This window comes from Caloenas nicobarica, chromosome Z (genome assembly GCF_036013445.1).
Source record: "Caloenas nicobarica isolate bCalNic1 chromosome Z, bCalNic1.hap1, whole genome shotgun sequence".
NCBI lineage: Eukaryota > Metazoa > Chordata > Aves > Columbiformes > Columbidae > Caloenas > Caloenas nicobarica.
The window spans coordinates 11,027,246-11,042,690 of NC_088284.1; the positions used below are offsets into that span (position 1 = coordinate 11,027,246).

The 15,445-nt window shown below is 48.5% G+C and overlaps 1 protein-coding gene across 1 annotated transcript; it reads right to left on the minus strand.

Annotated features, from left to right (window-relative positions):
* Window positions 1–8,294: 8,294 nt before the first annotated feature.
* LOC136002439 (hematopoietic SH2 domain-containing protein-like) lies at window positions 8,295–15,231 on the minus strand. The gene is made up of 6 exons (XM_065657452.1): window positions 15,166–15,231; window positions 12,387–12,476; window positions 11,242–11,407; window positions 10,593–10,901; window positions 10,220–10,298; window positions 8,295–9,071 (listed from the first exon to the last, which is right to left on the minus strand). Exons 1-5 carry the CDS (start codon window positions 15,216–15,218, stop codon window positions 10,224–10,226), a joined length of 693 nt encoding a protein of 230 aa, XP_065513524.1. The 5' UTR covers window positions 15,219–15,231; the 3' UTR covers window positions 8,295–9,071; window positions 10,220–10,223.
* Between the last annotated feature and the right edge of the window lie 214 nt (window positions 15,232–15,445).

Consider the following 15,445-nt stretch of genomic DNA (forward strand, 5'->3'; position numbering starts at 1 on the left):
ATTTCAGTACTTAAAAATGGCCTGTAAGAAAGATGGAGACAGACTTTTTAGCAGGGCCTGTTGCGATAGGACAAAGAGTGATGGTTTTCAACTAAAGGAGGGGAGATTCAGGCTAGACATAAGAAATAATTTTTTTACAATGAAGATAATGAAACACTGGCATGGGCTGCCCAGAGAAATGGTTGATGCCCCATCCCTGGAGACATTCATGTTCAGATCAGATGGGGCTCTGAGCAACCTGATCTAGTTGAAATGTCCCTGCTCATTGCAGGGGGGTTGGAACAGATGACCTTTGAAGGTCCCTTCCAACCCAAACTGTTCTATGACTCTGTGATTCTATGATTCTCTAAACATGCCACTCCCCATGTCCTATGAGGCTTCTTCAGAGAAACCAGATGCTTTCCAGAGAAGCTTCCTTTCGTCTTTATCTGAGGCAGGTTACAGACCAAAGAAAAATATAGTTATGGAGAAGTGAAACTAGAGCTGGAAATCCTGAATTTAGTTACTGAGAACCAGAACAGAGACACCTTGATTTGGATGAAACCAGAAAAGGACTGCAATTGAAAGCTAAAGGCAAATGTTACTGAATGTTGTTGGCTATGGCACAGGGTCACGTTTTGCAGCACTATCTCAAATACAAAGTCCCCTCTGAAACTCCAACGCTATCTTGTTTGAGGACAGTTTGTAGATTAACCATGTCATGGATGTGAAGACACAGAAGTGCCTCTGTCCATAGGCAAAACATAGTAAACACCTTTATAGTTTGCTTTCCAGGCTAGAAAAAGCTCAGCTGCTTTTCCACAAGATCTGAAGCAAGTGTCTGTGCAATTCCATCTCAAAACCCTGGGGACTGCACCAAAACACCTGTGCAGCTCTGTGCAGAGGCCGTGTGGTGCATGATGGTCCTGGCCTATGTGAGCAGCATGGTGCAGAACTGGCTTGGTGCTGGAGCAGCACCCGTGCTAATGCCCCCACACCTGATGCAATTTTGGGATTAAGTACCATAGAGAGTGCACCAGAACAGCTCTGCAGGAGACAGCTAGTGGTAGGTGTAGTAGCTCTGGCTCAAGGGTGACCATGCTGGATCTAGCCTAGCTTCTGCAGAAGCATTTCTGTTTCCTTGCACTGACAAATACTTGCCATTACTTGCCATCTGGGATAACAGCAAACTTGTAGGCATACAAATACAGAAGTTATCTCTTACAGCCTTAAAATACAATGGTAACTGCCTGCTCCTAAGTGGGATCTGCATGGTGTCATGGCCTCAGTTCCTCCACAGGAGCCACCATGCTGTCCTTGGGCTGTGCAGAGCTCCTGCAGTACCTGCCACTTTCTCCTGCTCTCCTCCCAGTGCATGCAGCAGGGCTCGCTGGGCCCTTGCTGTGTGGTTCCTGTCATTCCAGCCCAGACAATACTTGGGCGAGATGATGCTTTTGGCAGAGGCTCAGCAGCTGTGCTGATGCCCGCTACACCAGCCACAGCAGGGCTCAGTTGCTGGAAGACACCTCCAAGGCATGAAAGCAGCAGGAGAAACCCTTTAAAATGCTCTCCCAAGTCTCTCGAAACCGTGAAGTAGGTTTTCTTCCTAATTTTCCAACATCCCAATTTGCCAAGTGTTTTTGCTTGACTGGAAGCCAAGCACAGCTTTTTTCGGAAAAAAAAAATCTATATCTATCTATATCTATATCTATATCTATATCTATATCTATATCTAATCTATCTATATGTATCTATATGTCTGTGGTGCACTGGGGGTTCCCCCAGCTGTTAACTGCCAGGATTTGTGATGCTAAGACCTGACCCCAGACATGGCAAGCTCGGTGCACAGACCAAAACACAAGCTGAAAACCCTCCTGCCTGGCCTGCCCTGCCCAGAGCAGCTGTGATTCTCAGAAATGCTCCACTTCCTCCAGGGACCATGCTGCAAACATACCCCTGTAGTCAGCAGCATCCCAAAACGTGATGAGAGTGGGGGCAGTAACTGCCCAGAGCCTCATTCAGGTGTGGATATAACAAAAGAAGGGGCTGAAGGCTGGTCAGAACTTGCTGCTGGACTCAGGTCCATGGTGCTGCTTTGGCCTTTAATCCTGCACTTTCTTTGGATGCTTCATTTCCCAGCCTTCTCTAAAGAAGTTCTAAAAGAGCCCAAAGTGAAACTGCTGAAATCTTAGGTGGTGTGCAACTTTCCCTGTAAAGCTGGCTGTGAGAGGTAGAAAGGTGGCTAACAGGATGAGATTTTCTTCTGGGTTTCCGAGGAACTCCAAATTCTGAAGAATCAAATCAACACGCAAAAAGATAACGTACCCTTTGTCATATCTCAAAACCTCCTGCAATTCTCTGAAGGAAAGTAACCACGACAAATTAAATGCAAACTCATAACAGAGTCAGGCAGAATGATAAGCTGAAAAATAAAAATTTAAAAAAAAAAACCAAAAAACCCACAAACTGCAAGCCCACCAAACTACCCAAAACCAAAAAAACATTTTCACACTGGAAACTTGCTATAGAGTGAATAGATAATAGAGTTGTGGAAGACCATTCAGAAAAGACAAGAGGCCCGGCAGAAAAACTCAAGGAGTTGTCCACACTAACAAGGAACAAAGGGAAATTCCCATGCTGCAACTTCCTTTTGCAGGGACAAATGAGGCAACCTGCTTCAACTGAAAGTGTCAGCGAGGTATGTTTCAAAACAAATTTATAACACGAATAGTAAATTATATAGATGGCATTTATCCAAGAGCTCTGGAGGAACTCAAACACAAATCACTCAGCTGGTATAGGATATATAACATGTTGCTTAATTTAGCATGAAACCAGAGGAATGACAGGAGGCAAATGAGATGCCAGGGTTGGGCTTTTGGTTTTTTAAGAGCTTTGGGTAAATCTCGGGACCTATGACTTCTGAATCTGAGTTCCACACAGGGAATTAGGAATAGCACCCCTGGGCATATAGATAAATGGGACTGAAGAGGAAGAAACAACCCCACTGTGGCAGAGGAAAGTAATGTCTTACTTCTTAACTGACTGAGGAATCCTGTTTCATGGAGGTGGCTGGATAAATGGATGTACTTAGATGCCTAAAACACTTGCAGTGAAATCCCAAATATCCTTAATTGCTCTTCTCTACAACGTGTTTTTCCCATGGTTAATAACAAAGCAGAAAATAGTGAATGGAAAATGACCAGTGTTTAAGACAAAGGAATATATCAGTGCTGTCCCACCAGGATCTGTGCTAGAGATTGTAGTTTTTACTGTATTCAGAAATGGTCCAGGAAAGGGTGTGAGCACTGATGGGTGTTTGGTGATGAGGCTGAGGTCTGCAGTGTAGTGAAAATGAGCACTCACTGCAGAGTTCAAGAAAGATCTCACAATGAATGCCTGGATGATAAAATGACAAATTAAAGTCACTGCTGGTCAATGTAAAGTAATTTATGAGAATATCTAACTGCACAAGGAGACAATTCAGACCAGTTATCCTCACTCAGGGAAGTGGTCTGGGGGTCAGCTCTGTGTTTTCTCCCTTTCCTCTCAGAGAAGACGCAGTGGAATTAAGAAGAGGCAGAAAAGGGGAAAAGGAAAATCAATTGATGATTGGACAATGCCCTCAGACACATGGTGTGAATTTTGGGGTTGTCATATGCAGGGGACACGAGTCAGATTCGATTGTCCCTGTGGGTCACTTCCAACTCAGGACATTCTATGATTCTATGAAATGCATAGCACAGACAGCCAAGAGAGAGAAACGTGTATATAACATCATGTGCAGTGAGCAAAGTGTTTTTGGAAACAATTACTTGTGATGTGATTAAGTAATGACATAGCAGATTAAAAACCAAACAAATTTAAGTACTTCTTCACTAGGCATTATAAATCTGAGGAATTAATTGCTGAGGGTTGTTATGGAGGCAAAATATCTAGAATTGATCAAAAGCAATCAGATGCTTTTGTGGAAGAGCAACCCAGCAAAGGCTGCTGGACAGGATACTTGTATCAGAATAAGATTGAACTGAGTATTGTTTGAAACACATAGCAGAGGAAGCATGGCTTTATACATACACTGCTCTTCAGTCTCCCCTAAGCATACACCACTGGCTACCTTCAGGGCCAGGATCCTGTGCTGGTTTCACCCCTACATCTCACACAGAATCACAGAATCACAGAATGCTAGTGATTGGAAGGGACCTCAAAAGATCATCCAGTCCAATCCCCCCACCGGAGCAGGAACACCCAGATGAGGTTACACAGGAAGGTGTCCAGGTGGGTTTTGAATGTCTCCAGAGAAGGAGACTCCACAACCTCCCTGGGCAGGCCATTCCAGTGTTCTGGCACCCTCACTGTGGAGAAGTTTCTTCTCAAATTTAAGTGGAACCTCCTGTGTTCTAGTTTGCACCCATTGCCCCTTGTCTTATCATTGCTTGTCAATGAGAAGAGTCTGGCTCCATCCTCCTGACACTCACTCTTTACATTAATGAGGTTGGCCCTCAGTCTCCTCTTCTCCAAGCTAAAGAGACCCAGCACCCTCAGCCTTTCCTCGTAAGGGAGATGCTCCACTCCCTTCATCATCTTCGTGGCCCTGCGCTGGACTCTCTCCAGCAGTTCCCTGTCCTTCTGGAACTGAGGGGCCCAGAAGTGGACACAATATTCCAGATGAGGTCTCACCAGGGCAGAGTAGAGGGGAAGGAGAACCTCTCTCGACCTACTAACCACCACCCTCCTAATACACCCCAGGATGCCATTGGTCTTCTTGGCCACAAGGACACAGTGCTGGCTCATGGTCATCCCGCTGTCCACCAGGACCCCCAGGTCCCTTTCCCCTACACTACTCTCTAACAGGTCGTTCCCCAACCTATACTGGAACCTGGGGTTGTTCCTGCCCAGATGCAAGACTCTACACTTGCCCTTGTTATATTTCATTAAATTTTTCCCCGCCCAACTCTCCAGCCTGTCCAGGTCTCGCTGGATGGCAGCACAGCCCTCTGGCATGTCAGCCACTCATCCCAGTTTGGTGTCATCAGCAAACTTGCTGGCAGTGCACTCTATTCCCTCATCCAGTTGCTGATGAATATATTGAATAGTACTGGTCCCAGTACTGACCCTTGAGGCACTCCACTAGATACAGGCCTCCAACCAGACTCTGCCCCATTGACCACAACTCTCTGGCTTCTTTCCTTCAGCCAGTTCACAGTCCACCTCACTACCTGATCATCCAGACCACACAGGAGTTTCTATACTCTTGTGATGCACCAGGAGGAGTAAGTTGAAAAGCAAAGTACTGGTCAAGTAGCCTGTCCTACGTGTTGTTGCAAAGCAGGAGCACACCACACAAGTATTTAGTCTGGACAACAAAGTTAACTAGAAGATATTAAAGGTGGTATCTCAGAGATGCTGTTACAGTACTCCACAGTCAGCTGACATAAGCCAGAGTGAGGCTAAGGGCAGCATGGAGAGCCTTGTCCAGGCTGAGGGCCAAATAGGTCTTTAAAACACATTTGGAGAAGGAAACATCAACATGCACTATAGCATTGCCCAGGAAGAAAGCAAACAACATAAGGGCTGTCACTTTTGTGAAAAAAGATTAAGAGCCGTACTGGTCCTTGAGTAACAGAATGATGTTCCTAAATCTCAAGTGTACACCAAAGACTGAGGAGAGGAAAAAGCAGAGCTGGGAAAAGGGGGAACAATAAGTGTTGAGAATGGAAGACAAATGAAAATTTCTGACTTAGCCAGCCTGATGGGGAATTGGCAGCCAGATACCTCAAGGGCCAATGGCAAGCCAGAGCCTTAGTCAGATCTGAAGTAGGTCTTAGCCTAGAGGTGATTAGTCAAAAGGTAGTTTGCAGCTGAGTTCATTCAGACGTAAAGCATGGAGGGAGATAAGAAAGGGACACAGAACTCTTCTGCAAAAACAAGGAGGAAGGTTAGGGAAGTTCTCTAAAGGATGCACTGAAGCACCAGTTGCAGGGATCGAGTCGGGGGGATGACTAGGAAGGCACAGGTGATGAAATAAAATTCCTCCCAAGATGTCAATCCCAGAGGTCCCTCTAGCACTTTCAGTTTTGCTCCTGTGGATTGTAGATCCTTCTCACTGCCCTTCCTAGGTGTCAGCTCTGCCCAGCTCCCTGTGCCTGGGCTTCTCTTCCTAGCCTTGCCCTCTGAGCTCAGCTGAAGTCCCAAGGGGCATGAAATGCAGTGCTCAGGGGATCTGCAGTCTGCTAGGCCCTCTTCTGGGTGCTGCCCCTGCTCACACAACCTAATACAGGCTGATATTTGCCTTTTATGCAAGTGCATCCCATTCAGTTCATCACACGCCAGCTGAACTATAACATGATATAACATGAACAGCCTGCACACTTCATCTTACACAGTTTGCCCTTTGTTTTTTTCTAAGATATGACTTTCCAAGTGCCACAGGGGAAACTGCTGCTGTAGGAAATGATACAGGGCTGCTTGTGCAGCTGCCCATTTCCAATGGGCAAGACCATCTTCAGGGAGAAGATGAAAGAAATCCGTAGTATAACTCAAGCTCTCACACCAAGCTGAAGCTCCAGTGCCTGACTTCGGCCATGAGCTGGAAGCACACAAAGACCACGCTAGAGATGTCACATCTGCACTTTGTATTTTAGCAGCCTATTGTATTCCTAGCTCTCCTCCCAGCTTCTTCCCATGGCTAGCACACATTTCTCCCCATGATGGCCCAGCATTAGCCAGACTGCTCTCCAGAAGCTTGGCGAGCCCTTGCATATAGGCAGAGCATTGAACGTTTGCTAATGCTCCTGCAGAGCCTTGCAGAAATCCTGCCAGTGACTCCAAGTGCTGTATAACCTCCTCAGCCTAGAAGATTCTCACCCTTCTCTTCCCTTGCATTCTTCTTGCCATGTCACAGATAGATAAAGCAAAAGTAGCAGACATGGAAGAAACCTGACCTGCCAGCCTAGCGTGCTGCCCGGGTCTGTGCCAGGCTCCTGGCTGCCCACATTGTGATTCTATTTCCCACCCATCAGATCAGGGGCAAAACAAATCTGTTATCAGTCTGCTCTGGTTTGGGGAAGCTTGCCAGGAGACATGCCATGCACAGCCACCCGAGAAGTGTCCTGATGTTGTTCCCCCCCAGCATGACTTGCAAGCTGTGCCAGCAGCAGCACCCAGGAGGTACTGGAGGCAGCTGCTGGGGAAAAGCTCTTTACCACCCTCCTTGGTTCAGCATTATGCCTGCCAGGCTACAGGAGTGAACAGTGTTTTGCAGCTGGATCTTAGCCCTGGGCTTACACTGTGCTCCATGGCACAGGAACTAGGAAGGAGTTACAGAGCAGCTCCGTTACTGAAATGCATTTCTCCCGAGTGTCTCGGTTCTGTACATTAGCAAGTTCTTAGAAATATTTTGGCCATGAAGCGGCTCTGTGTGCTACACAGAAGGCAGGATTTCCAGCTGCACAGCGCTGAAGAAAGCCAAGGAGAACGTTAGCACAGACACCAAGGCTGCCCAGCAAAACACTGCTGGGCTCAGCCAGGAAGACTCTGCAAACAGCAGCCCTCGACTGCCTGGACTGGTTCTGTCCTGAACAGCCTCAAAGCAGCTGCCAAAACCCAGCAGGAGGAAGAGAAAAGGTGTGCTAATGCTTGCAAGGCAATGCTGAGGAGATCCAGGATGTTAGGCTGGAATAACCAGCGCTTCCCTGTTTGGTCCCCAGCAGCGCTGCCTTGTGACCCAGCACAGCTCAGCACTGCTGCTGAGAGCAGGGGGAGGGAACAGAAACAGCCCCACGGTTAAAGCAGCGCTAAGACGCTGCCACAAGCATCCCATATGACATTAGTCAGCTGCCCTGGCCACAGCACCAGCCTATGCAAACCTGGAGTCGGCTGCACTTGTGCCTCCCAGGGAGGGGTGAAGAGGAGTGGGCAGCCTGTCTGTGCTCCAGAGCAGAGGGGTCTGCTGGGGAGCACTGAGCCCGAGGGAGCTGGCACAAGCTGCAGAGGGGAGGTCCCGACCACGACGTACATGGGGAGATGAGGTTGTTGTGGGAGAAGAACACTGTGAGAGGTGGCAGTTGTACACCAGGATTACTGGCCTACGAGCCTTCAGCTTCTCCACTGAGACACTCCACACTATCCCATCTCTACCCTCAGAAGTGTTAGCTGTTCCCCTCCATCTGCAGCCCGTGGACGAACCGACGGCAGGCAACAGAAACAAAATGCTGAGCTTCTCCTTATAGGAAGAAAATAGATTTATTTTAAAAGGAAGAAATTAGATTTATTTTAAAAGGTAGAAAATACCTAACAAGGAGCACGGTCCTGTATTTTGCAAGCCTTCTACCCTCAGTGTAATGTAGGATGTTGTCCAGCCCGGACTTGTAGTGATTCCAACCAGGATGAACAAGAGGGTTTTGCCAATAATTCTCTTACTTGAATTCTGGCTAAGGAAGGACTGGGGAGCAGTGTGCCAGCACACTGATGCAAGAGCAGGGAATTCCCTCTGTGGAAAGATCCTTTTGCCCCCTGTGTCAGTTCTTGTTCAAGTGCTTCTGCACTAAACAAAAAGGACATGCCAGTTTCATTCCTTAATTCCCAAGCCTAAGCCTGGTTTCCCTTGGCACCCAGAGCAATGGACACACAGGACCAAAACACAGACAGAGGACTTGAAGAGAAACAAGTAGGAAATCAGTACAGGTATCTGAGAGAGAACAGGTTGTTGGGAGATATCCAGTTTGTGACTATTAACAGTGCAAGACCAGGGGTCTCCAGGCACTTTGAAGTATTGGCACGCAGACTGTCAGGCACTGTGGGTCTGTGCAGAGTGGGACTGTTCCCATCCTCTCCCCTCTGTCAGGATGAGACGAGTCCAGGTACTGCAGCCTCAGCCACTGAGACCAGCTGAGTGTTGATAAAAGTTCATTTCTACAGCAGTCCTGTCTAAAGGCACAGAGCCAGCTGGGTGCAGCAAAAACAAAAATAAAAAATAACAATAATTAAAAAAAAAAAAAGAAATAAAAAAGGCTGCTGTATGTCTAGATATGTTCACCCTGTTAGGCAAGGTCTAGCAGCACTGGAAGAGGATAGAGCAGAGCCATTTTCACCTGCAAGAAAATCAAGAAACACAAGTCAGTGGAGGATATAAAAGGATGGCTCCATTTAGCAATCCCAGTACTACACACTTGCAGTTATCTGGGCAGATCCCACACATTTTGTCTTTCTTCTGCCTAACCTCAGACACAAGGAGCATCCCCTGGGCACATCAATACCCATGGCACATGAATGGAGCAATTGAATCAAACACTTCAGGGAGAGGATTTTCTCAGCCATTAAGAAGAAAAGAGAGGCCCCAGCTAAAAAGCTTTGCTCCAACATGAATTCCTGGGAGTGAAACCATGCAGGGAACTTGGCAGCCCCAGTGCAAGGCCACAAGCCCTGCAGTGGGTCTGCAGCCAACAGCATGGTCTTCTGATCCTTCTCCACTCCCAGCTGACACAATCCAGGTTTTTCCAGAGGTGTACAACAGCACCACTACTGCTTCCCCCTGCCTTCAGTAACTGAACAGGACAGGGATTTACCCACTGGCTGCACAGGGGAGCTGTGAATCCTCTAGACACTTCAGACAATTACTCTGTGGTGCATAGCCAGCCATGTCAGAAAGCCCCTCCTGGCCCACTCCACATACTCCTATAAACCGCCCAGTGTATTACAGTCTCAGTAACCAGCTGTGCTTCCAGCTGCTGAGACCTTGTTTAAAGTCCTCCCAGACTGCTGCCTTTTCCTGTGTTCTCAGCCTTGCCTTTGGCTCATTGCCTCTGCTACCCCCTGCTTTCCTCCAGGCTCTCTGCCCAGCACTCACTTCTGATATGTGCCTCTCTCCACAACATTAAGCCACTGCCGCTGGTTATTGTAGCGTGCAGATATGCTTTCTGATAGTACTTGTCCTTCCAGCCCCAGGCCTCTAACAAACTGTGAGCTCCCTCCAGCAGCCTTGTTATTGTACTGCAAGCACACTGTGCACCACAGGTGCTGGGAACCCAACCCTATCCTAATTTTTCTCATTTTTCCTGGTCTCTTTGCAGCCCTGGAATGGAAGCTGACCACTGCCCTCTGTTTTTCCTTCTCTATTTCTAAGCAGTTGGTGGCCAAGAGATGCTCCAGGTGGAGCAGGAAGGGAAGAGCCCCTTTGCTCCTCCATTTCCTGAGGAAGCTGCAATTGCTGTCTGCCCTCCTGCGTTCTGTCTCCTCTTACCGTGTCACTTGGGCTCTTCATCATCGATGCTGAGAGATTGACAGCAGATCTGTAGAGAAGTGTTTGAGGGAGGGGAGAACTGCAGTGAGAAGCAGAGAGACAGCATTAGGGGAGCAGTGACTGGGACATTGGCCACATCACATTCCCTTCTGCTGTGGACTACTCTTTGGGTATCTCAGCGATCTTCTTCCAAGGTCTCCCCCAGCCCACCACTTCCAGTGAACACAGTCTTGATCCTAAGACCACGAGATAGAACCTGTGACCCAGGAGCTAGAAAACAGAATGCTACTTGTGGGAAAAGGTCAGGGCAGCTCCTCATGTGCAAGAGCGGCCGTGCATGGCAAGGCTTGGCAGAGGATATGCCCCAGCTCACCTGCTGTATTTCCCGCATCGCCAGGCGTATGGAGGAGTGGAGGCGAGGGCAGGCTCGTTGGCTGCCTCTCTCCTTGCCTGAGCTTGGTTTTGCCCTATTCTTGTCCCCGCTCTGCTGGTTTTGGCTGTTCTTGGTCCTCCTGAACCACACGTGTTTGAGAACAGCGGCTGCTCCCGACTGCAGAGCAGGTCTGCTGATGGGAGGTCTGGAGGGGCAGGGCTGCTCCTCTGGAGGGGTCTCATCCTTGGCTGCCGGCAGACCTGATGTGAGGCACTCCAGATCTTCGTAATCCGAACTCTCACTGCTTTTCTGAGGGAGGGAAAAGCAGATTCAGCAGTGGCTTGCAAACCTTCCACACGCCCCAAACAGTACAACGAAAAGGAATACCCAGCTGTGCCCACTGCTGACATTCTCGGCGGGGGGTCAAGGGGATGTCATCCACTTGTCAGGGCCTCTCCCCCACCCCAAGACTCCCTGGTGCCCATCTAGTAGCATTTCCTGGTGCACGCAGAAGAGACCAAGCTGTTTGGCCAGAATGGGACACCCCCAACGGGAACACAAAAATGAGATGCTGCCGCAGCAGCTCTGTCTGCTCAGGGCACAGTCCATGGCCCGTCCCCTTTTCTGGCTGCAGATCCTCGACATTCACCTGCCCACAGGGAACAGTCAGTATCTCCATGAAGGGCTGGATGCCCACAGATTGGTGGTACCGAACCAGTTCGGTGAGCGAGGCGTGAGCCCGGTCTTCCCCCAGGATGACATAACGTGCATTGGGCTGCATCTGGATCATGTAGTGTCTGCAGCGGCCTTCGCCCCTGGGGAGATGGACAGACAGAAATAGCCATGGCATGGGCCGCAGCGTCTCTCCAGGACCCAGTCATTGCTTTCTGCACTTGTTGTCTTGGGAGACCAGATGTGATCAGGAGCCAAAATAAGGAGTATTACAAAGATGCAGGAGATGGTCTATGCTGGAGTGTCACATGCTGTGCCAGTAGGTGCTGGACGAGCAGCATTTTCCCAAGAGTCAGTGACAGAAGAACCCCAGCAGACTGTACTGTCTCCCACACCTGTTGTCCACATTAAAACCCTGTCCTACCACTTGCCTGAGGCTGTACAAAGACCATGCCCTTGTAGCACTCTGATTACTTCTCCTCAGGCCCTCCTTTAGACTCATCTTCTCTGCTTCAGTCAATGCTTCTTCCAACCTGGTTTGCCCACTCAGCCATATAGCACAGTCTAAGCATGACAGGCACCCTTGGAGCCGCAGCACTTCACCCACAAACAGATTCAGTTTTTGGCAAGAGATCCACAGTCTCCTGTCTGCTACTCTGAACTGTTAGAGGCACCCACAACAGGAGAGGCTGAGCATCATCCTCACTGGAGTCCTCTGTGGAAGGGGTTAATTCCTGCAGCCATGAATAGCTCATTCTCATTGAATAATTTTGGTTGGAAAAGACCTTCAAGATCAACAAGTCCATTAGCTAGCACTGTTAAGTCCATCTCTAAACCATGTCCCTAAGAACCTCATCTACGCGTCTTTTAAACACCTCCAGGGATGGTGACTCCACCACTTCCCTGGGCAGCCTGTTCAATGCCTGACAACCGTTTCTGTGGAGAAATTTTTCCTAATATCCAACCTAAACCTTCCCTGGTACAACTTGAGGCCATTTCTCTTGTCCTATCACTTGTTACTTGGGAAAAGAAACCAACACCCACCTTGCTACAACCTCCTGTCAGGTAGTTGTAGGGTGATAAGATCTCCCCTCAGCCTTCTCTGCAAGGCTTATTACCTACTTGTATGTCAAAGTGTAGCCCGGTCGACTCTGGCTGATCCGAACAAGGAAGCAACCCAAAGGCTTGTCAATCAGCAAGTTTTCGGCTTCCCTGGAAGCAGGAAAGAGTTTTTCAGTGGACAGTGAGCAGTTCCCTCTGTGCAGGGATTCCCATGCTATCCCATCTGCTACCATGTTATTGCCCCCAGTCCACAGGGAGACCAGCATCTGCCTCATGTCTTCCTACCTGCAGCTTTCCTGACTCAGGCTTGGTGGTGCAGGGAGGCACTAGCAGGCAGACGAGACACAACACTCTCAGGCAAAGACTCTCCAAGAAGGGCTGCTCCAAATGTGCTCCAGCGATCTGACTATTGCAATAACAACAGCTGCCTTCCAGCACAGAGCACATTACAAAGCATCGCTGAGAGGATGAGGTTGTGCACATGTACATTTCACCGAATCACAGAATGGTTGCACCTGGAGGGACCTTTAGAGATCGTCTAGTCCAACCCAGCTGCTAAAGCAGGTTCACCAGAGCAGATCGCACAGGAATGTGTCCAGGTGGGTTTGAATGTCTCCACAGAAGGAGACTCCACAACCTCTCTGGGCAGCCTGTTCCAGGGCTCTGTTACCCTCAAAGTAAAGAAGATTCTCTTCATATTCAGCTGAAACCTCCTATGTTTTAGTCTGTGCCCATTGCCCTCATCCTATTGTTGGGCACCGCTGAAAGGAGTCTGGTCCATCCTCTTGACACCCACCCTTGCGATATATATACGCATTAATGAGATCCCCTCTCAGCCTTCTCCAGGCTGAACAGACCCGGTTCTCTCAGTCTTTCCTCATAAGAAAGATGCTCCAGACCCCTCAGCATCTTTGTAGCCCACTGCTAGACTCCCTCCAGTAATTCCTTGTCCTTCTTAAACTGGGGAGCCCAGAACTGGACACAGAACTCCAGCTGAAGCCTCACCAGGGCAGAAGGGGGAGGATAACCTCCCTTGACATACTCTTCCTAATGCACCCCAGGATACCATCAGCTTTCTTGGCCACAAGGGCACATGGCTGGCTCATGGCCAACCTGCTGTCCACCAGGATTCCCAGGTCCTTCTCTGCAATGCTGCTTTCCAGCAGGTCAACATTTCCTGCACTCCAGGGCTGACGGAAGAAGCCAGGATGCTGTGGGGTAGTGGTGCTCAGCACAAGGTAAGCCCAGTGCCTTGGAAAAACACCAACTTGGATTACACCACTCTGGCTCTCTAAACTTCCTGCAGGAAGGAGGTCTTTCCCTTCTTTCAACAAAGTATTGCTTTGTGCTTGTCATGTGCCTTGCTCCAGGCTAAAGGCAACTGCTAATCACCAGTGCAATTTGGGATTGCTCTGGCTGCTCTGTTACATGAGGCTGAGCTTGCACTGCTGCATGAGACTTAAATCCAGCAACAGGAAGCACCACTTAAAAAAAATCTAATCTTCAGTGTCTTTGGGAACGATGTGCTGTCCTTCATTGTGAAGTGCTCATGGCTAGCCTATATTTAGCCAGTTTTTTCTTTCAGGCACTGGTTCCCCTCCTGCATTCTTAGATCTGTGGACAAAAGTATTAATGCAGGTGCAGGCCTTGACAATTATCTTTAAAAAAAAAGAAAAAAATGCAGCTACCAGCGAGTCGTCAGCTACTGTAGTGTCCTTTACTAAACTAATGTGCTGTATGTCTCTGAGTAATGTTCACGCCAATAAACTGACAAAATCCAGGAACTTGTGATATAGTAAGACTGAAGGAGACTTGCAGCTTTAACAGAGAAAAGTTACAAACTGGAACAAGATGATAAAACTGTTCAAACAACAGGCATACTTGGCAGCAATGCCCACACACCAGTCCTACCAAAGACAGGACACCGGCAGTTAGCAAGCACATGGCACCAGATTAATATGCACACAGTGGAGACTATAGCCAGAAATTCTGACATCTACCTGCTGACCCCACTGTCTTGCTCCTCTCTGACCACTGGCATGATCAGCATTTCTCTAATTATCACACTGCTTGGAAAGCAGTGCTTGGCTCAGCCAAGAGAGTGAGGTGCGAGGCATACACAGTAGCAAATTTTCAAGCATTTAAATAAAGGTTTTCCTGAAAAAGCTTGAGAGTTCACTGTCTCTCAAAAAATCCATAAGAAAGCAGGACTTTGTGGATGTCTTTCCCAGCCTAAAGGGATGTAAATTCCACCTATGCTGCACCCTCCTCAGATGGGCAAATGTATCAACAAAAACCCTTCCTTTTCCTCTGTATGGTGACTTTTGGGGAATCTTGCTATTGAGTACTCGCTAAAGCCCCTCTTAATATTTTTTTAAAATAAATGTACACTGAATTCTATATTCTCCTGCTGAAAACTGAGGTCCTTGTGACCTAAGCTGAGAGAGATGAGAACAGGCATCATGAGTCAGACCAAAAGTACACCTTCATTCCACATCATGCCTCTGCAGATGGCCCACAACAGGGTAAATGCATGTGTGTATTTCCTCTTCGACTACTTTCCAAGCCACCTTTCCCTACACAGGATTGGTATTTAGGAACCCACAGCAGACTTCTTTCCTGTGAGTTTCCACAGTCTTTCCCTGGACCCATGTGAAGTTTCAGTGTTTGCATGCTGTGATGGGGAGCTCCAAGCCTCCCACTAAGGGTTTGAAGCTCAGAACCTAAAAGTGAAAGGCAAATCCTGGCAAATCCAACCTATGCAGTCCTCCAAAGGACACAGCAGGTTTTGCCTGCCTGCTACAGCCCAAGCTGTGGCCACTGTGTCCAGCGTACTCACCTCCGGCTGATCATCCCATGCAGCCAGCTTGGAAAGGCCCCATCATCCTGCATGACCTTCTGTGCCTGCGTCTCTTTGAACCAGCGGAGAGTTGCTCCTCTCTTGAGTTTCCTCATTTTTGCCTCTTCTCCAGTCGGTTCCTCTGCCCCCAGAACAGGGCAAGGCACAGAACGGTCCAAGAAGTTATCGAAAGGAGTGGACTGAAAGTGGGGAGAGGGGGAAAGTGGGCATGAAAGCAAGATCAAAGGCAGGGGACCTTTGAAGGGATCCCTTTGGTAGT

What these genes read in the sequence shown, in the direction of transcription:
- LOC136002439 (XM_065657452.1), bottom strand. Translation starts at nt 15,218, where the DNA reads ATGCAGGATGATGGGGCCTTTCCAAGCTGGCTGCATGGGATGATCAGC. An exon ending in CATGGGATGATCAGCCGGAG is followed by an intron (nt 12,477 to 15,165) that starts GTGAGTACGCTG and finishes TCCTGCTTCCAG; the next exon opens with GGAAGCCGAAAACTTGCTGA. An exon ending in CGATGCGGGAAATACAGCAG is followed by an intron (nt 10,299 to 10,592) that starts GTGAGCTGGGGC and finishes TTCTCACTGCAG; the next exon opens with TTCTCCCCTCCCTCAAACAC.